The 17999-nt window shown below is 42.4% G+C and overlaps 2 protein-coding genes across 3 annotated transcripts in view; both read left to right on the forward strand.

The window, feature by feature from the left end:
* The first annotated feature begins 510 nt into the window (after positions 1-510).
* Positions 511-7418, forward strand: rp9 (RP9 pre-mRNA splicing factor). The gene is made up of 6 exons (XM_070921795.1): positions 511-768; positions 961-991; positions 1123-1252; positions 3007-3098; positions 3577-3638; positions 5632-7418. Exons 1-6 carry the CDS (start codon positions 623-625, stop codon positions 5840-5842), a joined length of 672 nt encoding a protein of 223 aa, XP_070777896.1. The 5' UTR covers positions 511-622; the 3' UTR covers positions 5843-7418.
* Positions 7419-10272: 2854 nt separating this feature from the next.
* The window catches only part of elmo1 (engulfment and cell motility 1 (ced-12 homolog, C. elegans)), a 98315-nt gene continuing 90588 nt past the window's right edge, over positions 10273-17999 (forward strand). For both annotated transcript variants that reach the window (XM_070921262.1, XM_070921263.1), the window contains exon 1: positions 10273-10338. The gene's annotated coding sequence lies outside the window, so the exon portion shown is untranslated. The remainder of the gene's footprint in view (positions 10339-17999) is intronic.

The raw sequence follows: 17999 nt of genomic DNA on the forward strand, positions 1-17999 counted from the left end.
ATTTCATGTCCAGGCCTTTTAAGATATGGATGAATGAATGAATATACCATTAATCCAGTTGATGTTTTAATAAGGAGTCTTTACTCTTAACCTTGCTCACCTGCCAACTTTGCAACTAAAAAAACCAAACTGTGCTTAAGAACTATATTCATCATGAGGAAAACTTTTGTGCCAGTACATACATAGTAAAATAAAACAAAATAGAACAAATACATTTACATGTAAAACAAAGGGAGGCGCACATTAGAAAGAGCATGAATGAACATTAGTATATTACAAAGTATAAACAAAAAAACTGTACAGAAAGGTGCAGTTTGGTGCTTAAAGTAATTATACGGTTACTGTTGGACACAATAATTGTGTGTATTTAGAGAAACTTCGAGAGACTTAGAGTAACCTCGTGTGTTACTGCGCATGTCCTGCAGGTGGCGCTGGACTTTAACTAACCAATCCGGCTGCACAGGAAGTGCAGCGGCACCACAGAAATGTTTTTGCTAGTTAGCAGCTTGTTAGCACGCTGGCCGGTGACTTTTTTACTGAATAGCTAACAAACTATCCTTGAAAGCATCATACATTTTATGTGAATGCTTTTTTGGGGGCACCGTTTGTCGATATCAGGGAAATGTCGAGCAAAAAGCGAACAAGAGAGAAGGAGGACAGGCGAGACCACAAGAGACACAAGACATCCAAACAGGATTTAGAGAAACTCAAAACACAAACGAAAAGACTCAACCAAGACGTCCAAAAACTGAAACACGTTGAGACTTTGTGAGTAATATTAGTTAGTGAAACGTAATTTACCAGTTTTCTCTCGTAACTGCAACTAATTACTACCCCAAAGATTTGCTGTGAGTAATTAGGTTTACGTGTGATAGCTAGTTTTGGGAATGACTAACTTTGTACGACTAAATCCTGAAGTTACGTAAAAATTAACGTCAGTGATATCTGTCTGTCATGCAGCTATGAGAAACCCCCACCAGGATTCATAAAGGTAAAGTCACTCACACTGAAATACATTTAGTGAATGCTAAGAAGCTGTAAAGAAACCGCTTGTTTTGGACTTGACACATACAGTTATTATTCACTCGAAGACATGTTAAAAAGTGACAGTTGCTGTTGCAGGAACACGAGGACAAACCAGAGGACTGTATTCCTGCTGAACCAGGAAATGAAGAAGCCAGGAGCTTCCTGGCACATGCCCCCACCAAGGGGCTGTGGATGCCTCTGGGGAGGGAGGTGAAGGTGATGCAGTGTGAGTACACGGTAACACTAATTCAGCAATATCAGCTGGGGTTTGCACTGAGAGAGAGACTGTTGTATCTGCAAAGATTAAATCCTTGACTTGATATTTCACAAACTCTCAGACACTTCACACAGCTGCAGAAGTGAGGAGTGGATGTGAGGGGTGAAGCTCATCTCTTATTATACAAAAAAGAAAGAGAGGAGGAGGTCTGTCCTATGGTACAGCCCCTTTGCTGTGACCTTTATGTGACATTTTTCACTTTTAAATACTTATGGATTTTTAACATTTCTCATTTTGCTTTTGTTTATAGCTAAAGCACCTATCTAACTGTTTTTAGATCAGTACTACACAGTAAAGTGTCTGCAAATCCTGCAAGTTGCCTGAAATTGTGTGAATTCCAGTACTTAAATAGTTTTGAAAGCAATTAAACATGTGCCTTTCACCTTAAATGTAGTACAAGAACTCAAGAGAAAGTTGGTGGGTTACAATATGCAGGGCGTCTTCTCATAGATCCACAGTTGCATTTATTCCTCATATTTTTTAATTTAGATTTAAAAGTTTTTGACGTATCCTGGTACATTATGGAGGCACCCTGTATACAAATAAAGTTTATTATCAGCAATAAAAGTTACAGCAGAACTTGTAGGTGGAAGTAAACCTCCACCATGTGTGGGCAGCAGTCTTGAGAGGTGATAAATGTAACCACAAGAGCTTGACAATTAACATCACATCTATTGTTTTTCTGACGAGCATGAAGGGCTGGAGATTAATAATGGTGTTATGGAGACTACCTTCTGTCTTTTCAGTCAGACAAAGACTGTCATTATATTCAGTGTCCATTCATTCCTCCGTCCCACTCATTTTCATGCTGCGTGAACAGCCAGGGATTTAAGGAGTCAACTCACACACATATACACACAGGCCCTGTCCACAAGTTGGCATTTGTTCTGCAGAATCTGAGCGTGGCTCGCTCTGCTTAATCCTTTGAGAAAATGTTTGAATAGGTCATCCTGTTTAAAGGAATGGAGAGACGTCACAGTGAATGATATGGACATGAAAAACCTAAGCAAACAACTTTGCACACAACTACTCTTGGAGGATAAACAGAGAATCCGTGTGGTCTCACTTTACAAAGACCGAAGTTATTCACGGTAGCTTCACTGTCACTTTAAGTGTAGGCAATTAATACAGTGAAATTCTGACACAAATTTCTTCACTTTTTTTCAGTGAGGCACAAGTGATGATTTATGATTTGTTCAAGGAGGTCTGTCTTTTATTATGAGGCACACATTTTGCAACACATCACTAAATGAGCAGGGCTGATGAGCGTGTGACTCCAAGTTGCTTCTATTGGCTTTTTCTTTACTCTAAATGAATGCATTGTTATGGGCCTGCATGCTCCAGTGGGGGGTTAGAAAGAAACTAGAGTGAATTAAAACCCTAAAAAAATATTTAATCCATTTTGACAAAATCATCTTAACTGAAGGTTCTCTTACTAGCTTCCTCCATAGCCATCATAAATTCTCATTGAGTTGATTCAGTTGTCAGCAAGTATTGAACTTTGGCCATGTGATAACAGGCTGTATACGACAACTGAACTTACTCCTTGACAATGGAGCATACTCTGTTTGCAGATGAGGGCCATGAGATACGGTTGAAAGAGCTAGTAAATGGACCTTGAGTTAGGATTATTTTGTCAAACTACTGTTCTCAAAGTCAAGAATGTACTTTCATGCTTTTCATATTTGTTTCCTTTGCCACAGGTTGGAGATGTAAGCGCTACGGCCACAGGACAGGAGATAGGGAGTGTCCGTTCTTCATCAAAGGCAACCAGAAACTGGAGCAGTTCAGAGTGGTGAGTTTGTTAACTGCTTAGAAAGAACCAGCCCACCCATAGTTATTTAGAGAAGATATCAAACAGTGTAGGTTGGGTTTTGGCAAGGTCAAGGAGCTGCAGACCAGTTTGTGTCTGAGACCTTCTGCTGAGGTTAACAACATAGCTGGGACACATTTAGTTTAAACTGAGGAACATGTGGGCAGCAGACATCTTCACACAGCCTGTTCCTGTAATGGAACGATACCTACTGCAGGGAGACACAGCCTCTGCAATAATTACCATAAATGCAACTGTATCATATTTTCCTACCTTGTATTGTCAAAGGGAGGTTTTTAAAAATGCTGACTCTAGAATCAGTACAATGCTTGGAATGTGTTGAGCTGGGATAATCTCCTGGATTTATTGTGAATAGTAGCAACTCTCATTGTCAGTAGTATTGATTTTTCTTTTCCTTTCTTCATAGTAGGTAATAACAGGTTGTCTTTCATCCTTTTAGGCTCATGAAGACCCAATGTACGATGTCATCCGGGAAAACAAAAGGAATGAAAAAGAAACCAGGTACATTCATTAATTCATTCATTCTCATCCTCTGTCATAATTTCCCAGAATATGAGTCACATTTTTACTTTTTACTTTAATAGATTGAAAGGACAGGCAAAAGACAGTTTTGAGGCTACTCTCAGACAGTTGGATCAAGTACTAGACTGTTTTCCCCCAGTGCAGTGGGACAATCTCAGATGACCTGGAAATTCTCTCATGGTGGCTGGTTCTCTGTGCTGGTTTCTAGCAAATAGTGTTTGACACCAGGATGTTTGAATTTGAGGTTTGCTTACAATGAAGGCTCACTGTAGGTGTGTGTGTGTGTACATGCGGAGCAGCACACGCACGCACTGTGTGTTTTTGCATGCATTACAAAAAGGTTATTCAAAGGCCAGTGGCGCTTTGAAGTCTCAGTTGAGTGTCTGTGCCACATTAATTTTGGCATCATCTTTTGAAAGGGAAGTGAAACAGTCCAACCTTTCCCAACAAGCTTGCTTTCCAATTGCATATACAGTTTTTGTGTCTCAAGTTGTCCTTGAGATGGTAGCCTCTTATCACGGGGTGGTAAGATGAAAACATTTCATGAAATTTTATAAATGAGCTAGTTATTAGAAGAACCTGCATCTATATACATTGAAAGTTCACTTTAAGGTTATGAAGATGTTCCCAGTTGGATATGAGACTTGGGCTGGTTATTTCTGGTCTGGGTTCCCAAAAATGGCTTATTTTGCATTGCCCATCTAATCTTTTAGACTTTTTTTTCTCTATTTCTACTATTTTCATTTGTATCCCACAGATTTAAATGTATATTGTTTGTCTCATTTTAAGGATGTTTTAATTATTGATCTCAGGTCAGGTGTTTGAGAGTGGTGTGTTTTTACAATGTAATGAGACGTTGTGTTTAATAAACTCAGTGGTTTGCAGGAATTATACCTTTTTCTTTCTAAAGTGCATTTGAGGAAACCAAAGTCTTTGAGCTGAGGGAAGAGAGATTTTTTTTATATTCAGCTGTAGGTTATGAGGTGCTGTTATGATGGAGTTCACTCTGAGGACTCGAGGTACGCTTAAAGCTGAAGCGTGACATCCCAAGTGTTCAGATGATCATTCTGCTCCGTGAGATCAACCCCACTGTAATGAGGCCTGATGGACTCTTCACAAGAGCACGTCAACCTTTTCTCAGAGAAACACTTTCATGGCTGAGCAGTTAACAGTTTCCGGATGTTTTCAAAAATGGTTATTTCTGATATTATCACTCTCGGTGTGCCAGCTCACTCTTCTGGGCTAATTAAAGGGCTTGTACTCCAGTGGCCTACAATACTGTATCAAATATCTACTTTTTCCCCTTCCTTTCTGACAAATGTTTGATATTTCTTTGAGCAGGGTGGTGCTTCCTCCCTCATTCTGTGTTGATGTTTTAATCTCCCTTCTTGAACCTTATTTGGCTGTGGACAAGTAGATATATTCACCTGACCTAGTTAGGGAGCAGCTGGAGTCACCTATTGACTTGACTCCTGGTTGGTCAAAACGGTGTAGAGCGTAGGTCAGTTACTTTTAAAAGTGTTCAGTAATGATAAAATTATGATAATAATCTGCTGAAATGACGGCGAAGCTGTACCCCTCTGTTAAGCTTTAGGTGAAAGTTAAGCAGCAATGGTTGTTCCTACTTCTACTCCTAATTTTAAAAAGTCATGTGAGCTCTTGCCTTGTATTTAAGCGACAGGATGACCCCATTTTCCAGGCGTGTGTTCTGAAAATCCTCCACACACCTGCGGTTTTAACGGGTACTTGGGCACTGTTGGCAATTACTGGAAATATGTAACACAAGTAGGCACTTGGCTAACTCCACAATCCGGAAATGCCGGTCCTAGGACAAAGACAGTGTCTTGCTCAAGGACGCTTCAGATGTTTGCCAACCCGGGCATCCGAGTCTGCATCAGATGAGTTCCTCCTTGTACTTGACTCTAATCCCTCCTCCTCTTCCCCTCTCCTCCCTGCCCTTTCCTGTTTCTAGGATCCAGCAGCTGCAGCAGCTGCTTCAGGACACCACCTCCTCCAATTCAGACAGCTCCTCCTCTTCCTCTTCCTCCTCTTCCTCCTCTGACCACCATCGCAGCAAGAAAAGGAAGAAGAGGAAGGACAAAAAGAAGAAAGACAAGAAGAAGAGAAAACGGAAACGAAAGCACAAGTCCTCCAAAACCAGTGACTGCTCAGATTCAGACTGAGTGTTTGGGACATGCTGATGTGTGTACTCGTATACTACGTGCTTTAAACGTAGGATGAGGCAGTGAATGAAGTAGCAGCAAAGGTAGATCTTACGCAGTAGTGAAGTGTGTTCTGCTGAGTGCGTCAGTAAGAACAGCTCTCTGGAGACCTTCTTAAGCCTTTTCTCTGCAGGTTGAACCCCTGAAACTGTAAATCCACTGCGCATGACTTCTCCCAGCCGTTTAATTCTCTCCAGGGTGACGACTTGCATTTACATCCCCTCTGTTAGAGCACACAGCGCAGGGTCATATGCAACAGCTGCTTAAGTAAGTGTGTGTATGTGTGCCTTGGTGCATATGTGTGTCAAAAAGCATTAGCTGCATGGGTAATGAATCTAAAGTGATATGAAAAGAGCCCGCTGGTGTAAAAGATAATGTTCTTTTTACGGGGTCTAATAAGATGGCATGTCAGCAAGTGCAGTGTGTTATTAAGAGATTGTAGTTTCCACCATATTTCTTTTATGCCTGCCATCTCGCTGCTTTTAAATACTTTGATTGTGGAGTGTGTTAAACGCAGAGAGGTGGGAAAAAAAGAAGTCCAAATTAAACATTGGAGTACAGTAAGAGTTTGTCTTCCACACAAGCTTGAATGTTTGAATGCTTGTGACTGTACATACATATTTTGAATTATTTGAGGTTGGAATATGCTTATTTGCTCTGAAAAAAAAAAGCCACAGAGATGCGGAAAGAATGTATGTGAATGTGTTCCCTTATTCTGAGAAGAAAGATGGCTCCTTTTCTGCAATGTTTACCCAGCTCAAGGCTGCAATAACAACGATGTTAATAATCCTAGCCTTGACTTAATGTGTGTGACACTATTTTTCATGTTGACGGCTTAATCTTCTGAGGATGGTGCAGTGAAACTCCACATGCAGAAGTCTGATCATTAAAAAGTACTCTGCGCAGTATCACGGTGACCTTCCTCAGAGCCGAAGAGCTGCTCTCTTTTCATCTTGTCCTGCCATCGGTCTGAGGACACTTCAGAGAGTGTTTCTCAAAAATCGTTTTGTATTCCTTCTGTAAACTACAGAATGCAGAGCGATCCTCCCTTTCTGTGTTCAGCTACCATCAGCAACTCATCAAATCCAGTTCTCAACCAGCAGAACCGCCTTACTAGCTGCTTCACACAGACTTGGCCTTTAGGCCGCGTTTAAAGGAAGTCTGGTGCTCCCGTCCCTTCATGAGCAGCACATTTTGAAGAGTCCCTGTGGAAATGAGCTACAAACATTCCCTCTTCCTAATGACCCTGATAGACAATTACAGCGAACCTACAGGGAACAAGCAAACTAGATTTCCATTTAGATTTGTGTCTTAGGCTTTCTGAATAGCTCGGATGCTGAAGGGAGTGAATGTGTTTATGTGAGAAATTATAGTTCCATCAAACAGTGACAGATTATACAGCCATGAGAGTGTTTTAGTCGCTGATTGAGAGCTTATTTATTCGCTCCTCTCTCTCATCATCTTTCAGTGGCAGCTCTGTCCATCCCCCTTTCTGGTGCTTTGACCAATAACCAAAGATAAATCGGCTTCATTGAAACAGTCTGTTCCATGTTGACTCCTGTGTGTATGTGTGTGTGTCTCTCTCTCTCTCTCTCTCTCTGAGTAGAACAATGAATCTCCCAGATGAGGTTCAGTCACAAGCTGCTCAGAGGGAGGTTGTGCCACGTAGAGAGAGTTCAGTCAGGAGGAGAGTCTTTATTGAAGCACTCTGTCTTCTTGGACAAGGGACAGGTCAGATTGAGTGCCAGTGCCAGACTCCCTGTGCAGATTGTGTTAGAGGCCCAACATATTTGCAGAACACTAGATAATTAAATCTTTATGGCCAGAGCACTGAACTTCGCGCATGAATAGTAATCATGTTTTGCCAAAAGGGAAAGAGGCTGTAACGAGGCTTCTGTCCCTTTTTGGTTACATGATATCATCTTCACACCAGATGTGCAGATGGGTAGAGGTTTGGCCCGTGGTTGTGAAACGAGGTGTGTCCAAGGCCAAGTGAGTTACACAAGCAGGTAAAAGTGACAACTGAAGTCCTTGCATAAAGGAAAATAATCTTACTCTGTGAGTTGCAAAACAAGAGTGACTCTGCATTTTATTGGATGCAGAGGTAGATTGCACGGCATTGTGAGTCTGCACTTTATTGAGTGCATCATGCAGTACTTTTAAACCATATGGGCTGGCTTAAAACCACTCCACTGCCTCTTTGCTGTCTCGGATAAAGAGATTACATCTTCTGTGAACCCTCTGATGTAGTCTTGACCGCAGTCAGAGATGCAGAAGTCGCAATAACTCCATAATGACAGGAACAGAATAGAGAAAAAAATGTTTTGTTTGCTTGCTGATGTTTAAATCCCCCCAAATCTAATGCAACCTTCAAGGGTCAAAGCAAAAAAAACATCTGAAACTCGTGTTTGACTCAAGTCTATTCTATCAAAATGTAATCTTAAACAGATACCTCCAAACACTTGTGTCCCGCTTCACTACATCATTGTCACGCTGAGTTAAATAATCAGTTTGCTTTCTGTTATTTTTGGATCAGGCCTACTTGCTTTCACAGCCCATGTGTGTAGCCAAATTAACAATTTAGTAGAGGACACGGGCTGTCATTTAAATCGGCAGAGGTTTGAATACTGTGCTTTTCACAGAGAGAGAAAGACAAACAGAGAGACAGAAAGAGAGATGTCTGCTGGGTGTGTTGCTCCAGATTATTTATCAGGATGGACAGGGCTCCTGTATTAATCCTCCTCATGCTGAGTGGAGACAAGGATGAGCTGCGGGGCTGTCTGTTACACACTATTCTCTCTCTCTCTCTCACAAACATACACTCTGGGTTTAATATCACAGTCTGTAATCACTGACAAAATTAAAGGGAAGTGGCCTCATGTGGCTCAGTGCTTCTGTACTCTCAGATATAGTCCTACATCCTGTCCTGTGCGATGAAATCCACTGAAACTATAGCATTATGTGGTGCAGGACCACTGCTGAGCTGCATCAAAATGGTTCCCAACATAATGTAACATTAGAAGGTCCTAATGCCACCCTCCAAACGGGTCTGTGCGTATGTGTGGAGACCAGAGAGCGTTCAATAGCCATGAATTATTTAAATCATTGTTCCTGTTTGCTTTCCCCTCCTGGCTGCAAGATTGGAGGCAGTCGTGTCATTGTTTCATCCATCATTGGAGAGAAAAGACACCCTCAATTGTTTGTTTGTTTATTCAGATATAATTTATTGTAAATCCCCTTCATTCACTAGTCTACATCTGTTGAGACAGTGCAGGCAGGGCTACTGTCCAGTAGGGGAGCTCATTTTAATACATATTACCCCATTATTTAAAAAGGAATCGACAAAAACTTAATCATTGTTTTAAAAAAACGTAGCTACACATGTATTCTCTATATGCAAACTTAAAAATTAAAATTGCATTACTGAACATGTATTTGGTGAAATCAAAATTGTGCTGTTTTACAATTTTCCTTGTATGTTAGCTCACTTAACATAACACCTTTCTTGAAACCTTTGTTAGTCTTCTCAGTACTATATCAACTAGTGCTGAGATTAACTTGACATACACAGATATGAATTCACTTGCAAAGTGTAACTTCCAAGATTTACTTTCTGAAAACTGTAATTGTATAATATGTGTCTTTTTATATTTCCCTGTGTTCAGAAGATTTGCTTTAGTTAATCCATGTTTTTGAAAGGACCCATACAAACACGTGGCGTGCCTTGCCTAAATCCTAAATGTTCAAGAAAACAGAACTACTACTACAGCTACAAGAATAATAATTTAATCACTGACCTCAGTCTGAATTAAACCAAAGAAAACACGCCTTGATATATAGAAAAATACCTAAAACTCACTTTTCGTGTGTGTGTCAGTGTGCTTCTTCTTTGTGTGAATGCACGTTGAACATCAAGGGGCAGAGTGACATCACTCACACCTGCCTCTGATTGGAGGAAATGTTTCACTATAACTGACTTAAAAAGGTATAACTTGCCTACTTCAGTTATTCACTCACAGATTATGAAAATCAGACAGAATCCAAATATCAAGGAGGGTGAGGTGCTTTTAAAAAAAATTCACAGTGAGAAACGACACATGGGGACAAGCTTGTTAACAAACTCCAGAGCTAAAAATAAAAGCAGCCAACTGACCTTTTTTTATTTATTTTTTTTAATTTAAATCTGATGAAATGTCCCCACTCAGTCGTTAACCAGTGAGTCAGAGAGCAGCAGCAGCTCTGCTCCCATGCATCCATGCATCCTCTGTCTGGTATCACCAAGCCAGCCAGCAGACGGCAGAAGAAAAGAGGAAGTGGAAACATCAGCACTATCTCTACAGCAGAGGAGAGGGAGAGAGAAAACACCGCTGAGTGACACACACACTCACACACTCACACACACACACAAACTCCGGACATCAGCGCTTTTAGTGGAAGAAGTGTCCTCGCTCCGTCAGGTTTGTCCAAGCTTTGTTTCCTTGCAGACATGTTGGAGCTGAGCGGTGTTTCAGCTCCACTTCTCTCGCGTTTTAGCGCTAATTCGCGGTGTTTTGGGGTTCGCGGCGCTTCGCCTCAGCCAGCGTTGCTGTCTCTGTTTCACTGTAGCGAGATCATAACTGTGTTTTTCTTCTCGCCTCTTCTCGCCCTCGTCTCTCTGCTCGTCTCCCTGTCTGTCTGTTACTTTTGTGAAGTGGCCTTATAGCGGCTTTGGGCGCTGTTCTGTTTTTTTTTTTATTGACATGCATGTCTGATGAAAGCATCGCAGCTCACTCACACACACACACACGGACACATTGAACTGCAGTGGAAATCAAACTGCCTCTTTCTTTTTTCCTGAGTTGTGATTGGGAAACAAGTGCGTGTTGAAGCTGCAAGTTGTGTGTTTGCAGCAGCAGCAGCAGCTATGATACTGTGAGGAAGAAGCCGAGGCTGATGCTCCCCCGGCTTGTTTGTTCAGTGCATGCTGTTCGCTTGATGCAAAAAAAGAAAAGTGGTGCGTTTATAGAAGCCTCCGTTTTCTCCCCACATTGCTAATTAAAGAGCTGCTTTAATGGTGTGCAGTGTGTAACACCAGCCCAGCACGCCGGCCACGCCGTGGGCCTGTGATTAGGAGAGGGGAGAGAGAAAGGTCTCCACTCTTCCTCCACAAGATGAGAAACAAAGATCAAGATGCATTATAATTTGGGAGTTTAAATCAGCCTCTAAAATAGTTAATCCAATGATCTGAGGTCTAGTGCTTAACATGCATTCCCTCTTTTCAAACCTGTACATCGGGGGTTCCCAAAAGTTTTCATGTGACCCCTAATTCTTGTGTTACATCAGTGTAAAGCAAAGCAATGGCCACTTGTGACACAGGTTGTGTGTCTTTGGGTTGAAACTGGTGAACCAAAGACTAGATTTAATAATTTACAATGTTTCTGCTTTGTTGTTGTCCTGATGATTCTTGCACTACCCCTCAGAATAAGCTTGCAACCCCTGACCCTCAGGTACTCCCACATCATTAGACCACTGTCTTTATGCCCAAAGTCTCCTTCGAGGTTTTGTTATTTTTATATTAACAGAAATGTTGTTGCGATTCCCAACCAGATTGACGTGTTCCTCAGGGGGGATTCGGCAGTTACCAGCGGCTATGTGGAAAGATTGTAGAGTCGCTCAACTAATTTGACTAAATAAAAAAAAAAATGCTTAGATTAAAAGAAAAATATCCACAATTTTGTGTCTTGGAGGAAAATAAACATGCGAATGGCATTATGAAATTGGTATAATGCTGAATTTTAGAATATTTATTGCCACAATAACCTAACAGCTATGACAGGCCCAGTTTCCCGCCAACCAGTTGTGTCAATTCTTGCTGCAGTTGAGAGTATTTGAAAGCTAGTTAGCAAACAAGCAGAAAAATCCAAATCAATAGCTAAACAGGATGAGAAAATGGTTGAAAGTTTAAATTGTGCCACTGCCAGTCCAAGGGCAAACATTGATAATTCCAGGATTACTGTTTTCACGTGAGCAGCCACTGATCCACCACAGCCGCTGTGTTTTCTCTGCAGTGAACTACTTATGAATCATTTTCCATTTATTCCTCTTCATGTCTTTGGTCCCACAGTGATCTTTAAAGGGCCCCTGGTCGTCTGTAGACCCCACTGTGAGAAGCGTTGCCCCATATTTCCTCTGTGATCACAGATCTCAGTAACCATAATGGACCACAACAGCGTTGGGCTCCGGCACACGGCGTGCCTCGGCTCTCTCCTCCTCACATCAGTGGTGGTGCAGCCCAGGGGCTACGCTGTCGTCTCCTCTCGGTCCCTCTGCCCCTCCAGGCAGCTGCTTCCGATAGAGTGAGAGCCCATTTACATGCCCTGTTAGCCACCAAAGACGTCCCTGTTGTGATGGAGCCGCACACACGCCGGAGTCATCGTGTCAAGTCGACAGTGAACACAGGCAAACATAGCCTAGATACAGAAGCACGAGGACATGTGCAGCCATGTCTCAGACACAGACGTACGGGCAGTGCTCGAGAGCTTAATTACAAGGGATGTACGGGGTGGCAATTTTGGTTTCAAGTGCCATTCTGGGAGTATCATCGAAGTAGAAAGTTAAAAGTTATTGTCTGGTTCGTCCTCGTTGTAGTTGTCCGTGAGGCTACAGTGTGTTATTTGATGTGAAATCTGAGTTTCTATCAGGGTGACATACTTGAACTATGAGATTCTGTGTTGCATTGTGAGGTTTTGGCCTATATGTGCTCCCGGTCTGTGTGACTGTGGTTGACAGTGGCTTTTGAGATTGATAGTTTGGTTTTAGACTCAGGTCTGGCACAGCTTTTAGCAATCAAGGAACGCAATTTTCAACTCATGCTTTGGAACAAAACCACTAACATAAGCGCACTCTCCCATTAAACTGGTATGTGAAGTTTTGTGTGTGTGTGTGTGTGTGTGTGTGTGCATAGCTTCGGCCAGTAGCTGTCCAGTTCAGAAGTGAAGCGTGCCAGAAGCCTTTTTATATTTCAGTTTTACAGCCACCTGAGGGACCTATATGTCAAACGGAATGCACACACATGCGAAAACAAGTTTTATAAGCCACAGCAAGCCTCCATTTCTTGTTAGCTGGCTTGTCCGAATAAATATTTCTTGATCCCTACAGCGTCTTAAACGTCTGCGATAGAAATGGAGTGTTGCAACACAAGACTAAATGAAAAGTGAGAAGGTAAAATACGACAGCCTTGATTTGCACCGTCAGTCGTAAACCAAATAAACTGATAGAATTAAACTTGGGCACTTTGGTGTTTTGTTTGAATCAGTGAAACATAATCCAGGAATGCAGATTAGTGGAAAGAGGCAGAGTACCTTTACCTTTTAGACGGATGCCTGAACCTCGCTCATTGAGTTGCATCACATGCGAGAACCTGTGTGTATCTGTTTGACACTGCCTACTGTTTGGCATCCTCTCACCACCTCCTGAAGTGAAACCTTGCCAATTTCTGAGCTGTGTTTCTGTCTCCTCTCCTCCTCTCGCCTGTGAGAGCACCCCCCCCCCCCCCCCGCCGCTTGTTATCTCTCTCTCATTAGCTTACTCTCTTACACTTGCTTTCTCACACATGCTATCTTACCGTCTCGCTCATTTTAGCGTCTCTCTGTCCCCCATCTCTTCCACTTTCTTCTCATTTTCTCACTCTAGCATTGCAGCATCCCCCCCCCCCCCCCATCTACTTTCTCACTCTCTGTTCTTTCTCCCTGAGGGAAATGGATGTATGCAAATTGTTTTCTCCTTGATGGATGCCCGGCCTGCTATCTGTCCATCTTAATGAACTCATTTCCCACTTTTTCTCCTAAAAGCTCAGGATTCTGGCATTAAAGTAACACCAAAAACTTCAGGGCTCAAAGTTTCCTGTCGTGTTGCCGTCACTTTTTATGTCTTTTTGTGCTAACAGCCATTGAGAATGCTTATAGAAAAAAAACACTTACCATTTAATGTACTGGTATCCTTGCTTGCAGTACGCACTGGTGCGCCTGTCCTTCGGCAGCTTGAGGTTAGATTAATTTGCAGTTCCAAATGAGATGAATGTTGCCTTGCATAATTGCTCCCTGTGGTATGAAGTTAATTAAAACAGCAGGTAGGTACTGAAGGTGCGATGGGAAGGTGCCAGACAGCCAGACAGACATAGGTGGGTGAGAAGAGATCTCTACTGCTGCCATGTTCTGCTCTTTAGTTTACTGATTGTTGCCTCAGGCTAAATTCAGAGCCGAGCAACTCTTTGACTTGTGAAAGAAATGCAATAAATAAGAGAAACTGAAGGGAAAACTTGTTTTTGAAATTGTTTTATGACAAACTGTGATCTCTTAGCGGTTGCATAAGGGAATACACTCTTGAATGTATTTCGACCTATTACCCTGTGCTCCTATAACTGTATATGTTTTGTTCCTCTGGCACAGAGTCCGTCCATTCTTAGAATATGAATCAGTTTAAGCGGAGAGCATCCGCAGGCGTGTTTTTCAGTCCAAGTCTAGACTTTATGCGGAGTGAAGCAGCCCTAGATGACCCAGAAACTGATATGGTTCCCTCTGCGCGCTTGCTCTGCCCGCTGCATTCCAGCTGTGGTGCTGCTGCAGAGCTCTGTAAATATTAGGTGAGAGGTTAGCCAGCTCTCTTGCTCTGTGTGTGTTTGTGGTGTTTAGCATCTCCTGGCTAAGAGCCTCTCAGCCTCTGAGCCTACTGACCCAGTAGGATAAATGGTTCAATAGTCTCTTGGTCTAACCTGTACATCCCCATTCCAGCTGCGTGAGAGGCTTGAACTGACTTTACATTTTAGGGTTGGGTGCTTTGTAAGGATACCAGTTGTGAGATATATGCAGCTGTTGTAGTAGGATTGCATGTATGTGTCAGTGGTGGTCACACAGTGGATGATTTGTGGCATGTGTGCACATCTGCCTTAGAGATTTGCAGATTTTCAGTGCTGTGTTGCTGTGTCAGTTTTTATTTTTCTTGCCTGCGTCATTTTCACAGTTGTTTCAGTATGACCCAGGTGCTAAACACAGGATTTCTTCAACTGTAACCTAATTATAGCTTTTCCCTTGTGTATATGTGTGTGTGTGTGTGTGTGTGTGTGTGTGTGTGTGTGTGTGTGTGCGCGTGCATGTATGCGTGTCTCTCAGCCCTTTAGGTGGTGTGCAGTAGTAGCAGTATGGGTCATTGCTTGATCTTGATGTTTGCTGTTCATATACAGATAGTTGCTGTCACGCTTCCATCACTCCATCCATCCCTCTGTACACCTCTTCATCCATGCATCCATGAGTCCATCCATCCATACATCCGTTGCCTTTTTATTTCTCTTTCTCCCTGTCCATGAAAATATGATCAGGTGGTCTACCAATGCTTGATCAGGCGCACACACACGGATCATTGCTATAGCCCTCTGTGATCTCAATGGCTTAGAGAGGATCTCAGGTGCGAGTGTGAATCCCTTTAGGCCCTACAATGTGCACTTCCCCTGACAGTCCCGCCTACTACTGTCTTCAGTTAGTGTGAGTCAAAGGCCTTAGCTTTTTCTACCACTCTCTCCAAATTTGCACATGACTTTTGATATTTAGAGAAATGTTGAACCACTAGTTAATGGAGGTTTTTGTCTGTTATTAGATCTGGGGTGGAGAGGGATTTTTATGAAGTGTGTGTGCGTGTGTGGATCACTACATTGCTGCAGTGTTATTTGCAGTTTTTTCACACTGTGTATCGCACAGAAAGTTTATGAACTGTGAGCCGAACAGTAATTTACACCCAAATGTACCAGATTATAGGGGCAGGCAGGGGGTGTCCTGGTCTTGTCCCCTGGAGCTTTTATGCTGTGCTTTATGTTGCTCTCTTGCTGGGTAAAACATTTTCAAATGTCACAGAATCTTTGTTTTGTTTTTAGCAGAACAGAAAAGACCTGCACATCTGCTGCAGTATGTACAGGTGAAAAAGCATGGATCAACCAAAGTAGAAAATTAGATTCACTCTGCTTCACTTACGTTTAAGTACCAAAGTAGGTGGAGTGGGGTGCAGATAAAGGAAACAGGCATCATCATATTAAAAGGGACTAACACTTTGTCAGATTCATTTTAGCTTCATTTAAAAACTCATTAAAAGGGAACCCAACCAATTTTACACACAGAAGTCTGTTGACACTTAAGTGATGTGAATTGAGGCAGTTTATCTAGATGTCTTCAGCCTTAAATCGATATCTCTGGATCTGCTGCATCGATTTTGATCAACTGCCCATCATGAGTCCGACGATGTTAAAGGATTGCAATGCTAAACCGGAGAACTAATTTCACAGCCAGCCACCAAAGGTTTCTTTAGCTTCCATTGTGTGTTTCAGGCTGAGCAGTTCTAGCGATGGATGTAAATCGAAGTCCTCGAGGGCTTAGGGCTATCCTCCTGCAAAATCAGCAAGTGCTTGAGGGTTCTCTGCTAGACTTTTGGAACCCTTCATGTGCCCTTTCTGTCAATGCTGCAGACGTTGCTTGAAGGAATTACCCACAATTCATGATGTCCTTATATTAAACACGTGGATGACAAGCAGCATTATAATGTTTATTGTATTAAAACGTGGTCACGTTGATTTGTTTTCAGCTAATTGCAGGTATTGTATGAAGAAAATGTCCGGCCTCACACTTGATGTCTCTGACAGTTTGGTACTGAAAGGTGGACACTGGGACAGATACCTTGGTCAGTTCAATCTCATGCCTAGTATTACAGAGTAGACCACTACAAAGAGAAGGAGGAGATTAAAGGGAGCTTTTTTCCAAGTAAAGGAAAGGTCTGACTGATCTTGTCTGTAGTGTATATGTATATATTTGTTGAGGTGTGTGTGTGTTTGGACCTGTGACTCAACAGAGGTTGGCCTCATGTCGTCTCACTGTGTCTCAGAGGCACACACACAACACTGATCATGTCAACGCTGTGCCTTGATGACAGTGGACAGCACATACGGATGACTGGAGGTTTAGTGAGGTGGACCGGAACTAAAACTAGCCTGTTGTTTTGCTGGATATGGGAGGCGGGGAGGGCTGTTTTCTAAGAAACCTACGAACTCAGTTGCTTCTTATTTCACCCTGACATTATTGCCAACATGCTGTCTCTCTCTCTGTCTCTCTGTATTTTCCTTGTTTTATGCTCTCTGTCTCTCTTTCTGTTTTTAAGAGTCATTTTAAGCAATGATAACGGAGTCCCAATTTTCTTAGACTCACGAGTTGGTTAGAAAATGAATCGCTGAAGACTTAATTTATTCCTTGCAGTGACTGGAAGAGAAGCAAAAATACAGTACATGCTCAGAAGACGCTGGCAAAATATATACCTGACTGTGTAATCTTTGATATTCACTACAAAAACATGAACACCTCTTTTAGATAGTAGTTCCCTTTGGTACTTTCCCCACTTGTTTGCTTATGGCTGCAGCAAGCTTGTTCATTTTAAGTTATTTCTGTTCGGAGGACCACAGGGTAGACTGTGGAGAGAGGTGCGGTTGTTACACAGTAGCTGCTGTGATCTGTTTAAAGAGGAGTCCTAAGAATGATCAGATCTAAAGCCGCCACATCATTTCTGAAATGAAGCTAAACGTATCGCTTAATTAATGTGTGGTCTGAGATTAAGGATTTGAACGCGTTCTGTCACGACGCATGCTGCCTCTGCGTTGTCAACGTGTCGCAGCAGTGTTTTCCGTCTACTAGTCGAGGCTCCCTCTAGAGAAAGGAGACTGAGGAGGAGTGGAGGGCCTCTCATAACATTGACAAGGTCAGCCAGCTCGCTCGTTCTCTCTGGCTGGGGAACTGCAAGCCTTGGATTGAAGGCGTGTTGCTTTGTCGGGGCTGCCTCTGAGTGTCTGAATAAATCAAAACAGAAGGACATTCGGGAAACAAGACACTTTGATATCTCCCTCCCTCACTCTTCTTTTTGCTCTCAGACCCCCTGTCTTCATGTATCCCTTGTAAGACTTTACTAGCTGATGCCCCTTTTCCTTCATGTATCATTGTTGTCTTGCATTCTCATCCCTCTATCCATGCTTCTTCCTCCTCTCCATCCTTCACTTCTATGCTCTCAGAGCTTTCCATCTAAACAACTGCATATTATCGCTTAGTTTCTGCCCCTC

Source organism: Enoplosus armatus, chromosome 16 (genome assembly GCF_043641665.1).
Source record: "Enoplosus armatus isolate fEnoArm2 chromosome 16, fEnoArm2.hap1, whole genome shotgun sequence".
NCBI classification, from domain to species: Eukaryota; Metazoa; Chordata; class Actinopteri; order Centrarchiformes; family Enoplosidae; genus Enoplosus; species Enoplosus armatus.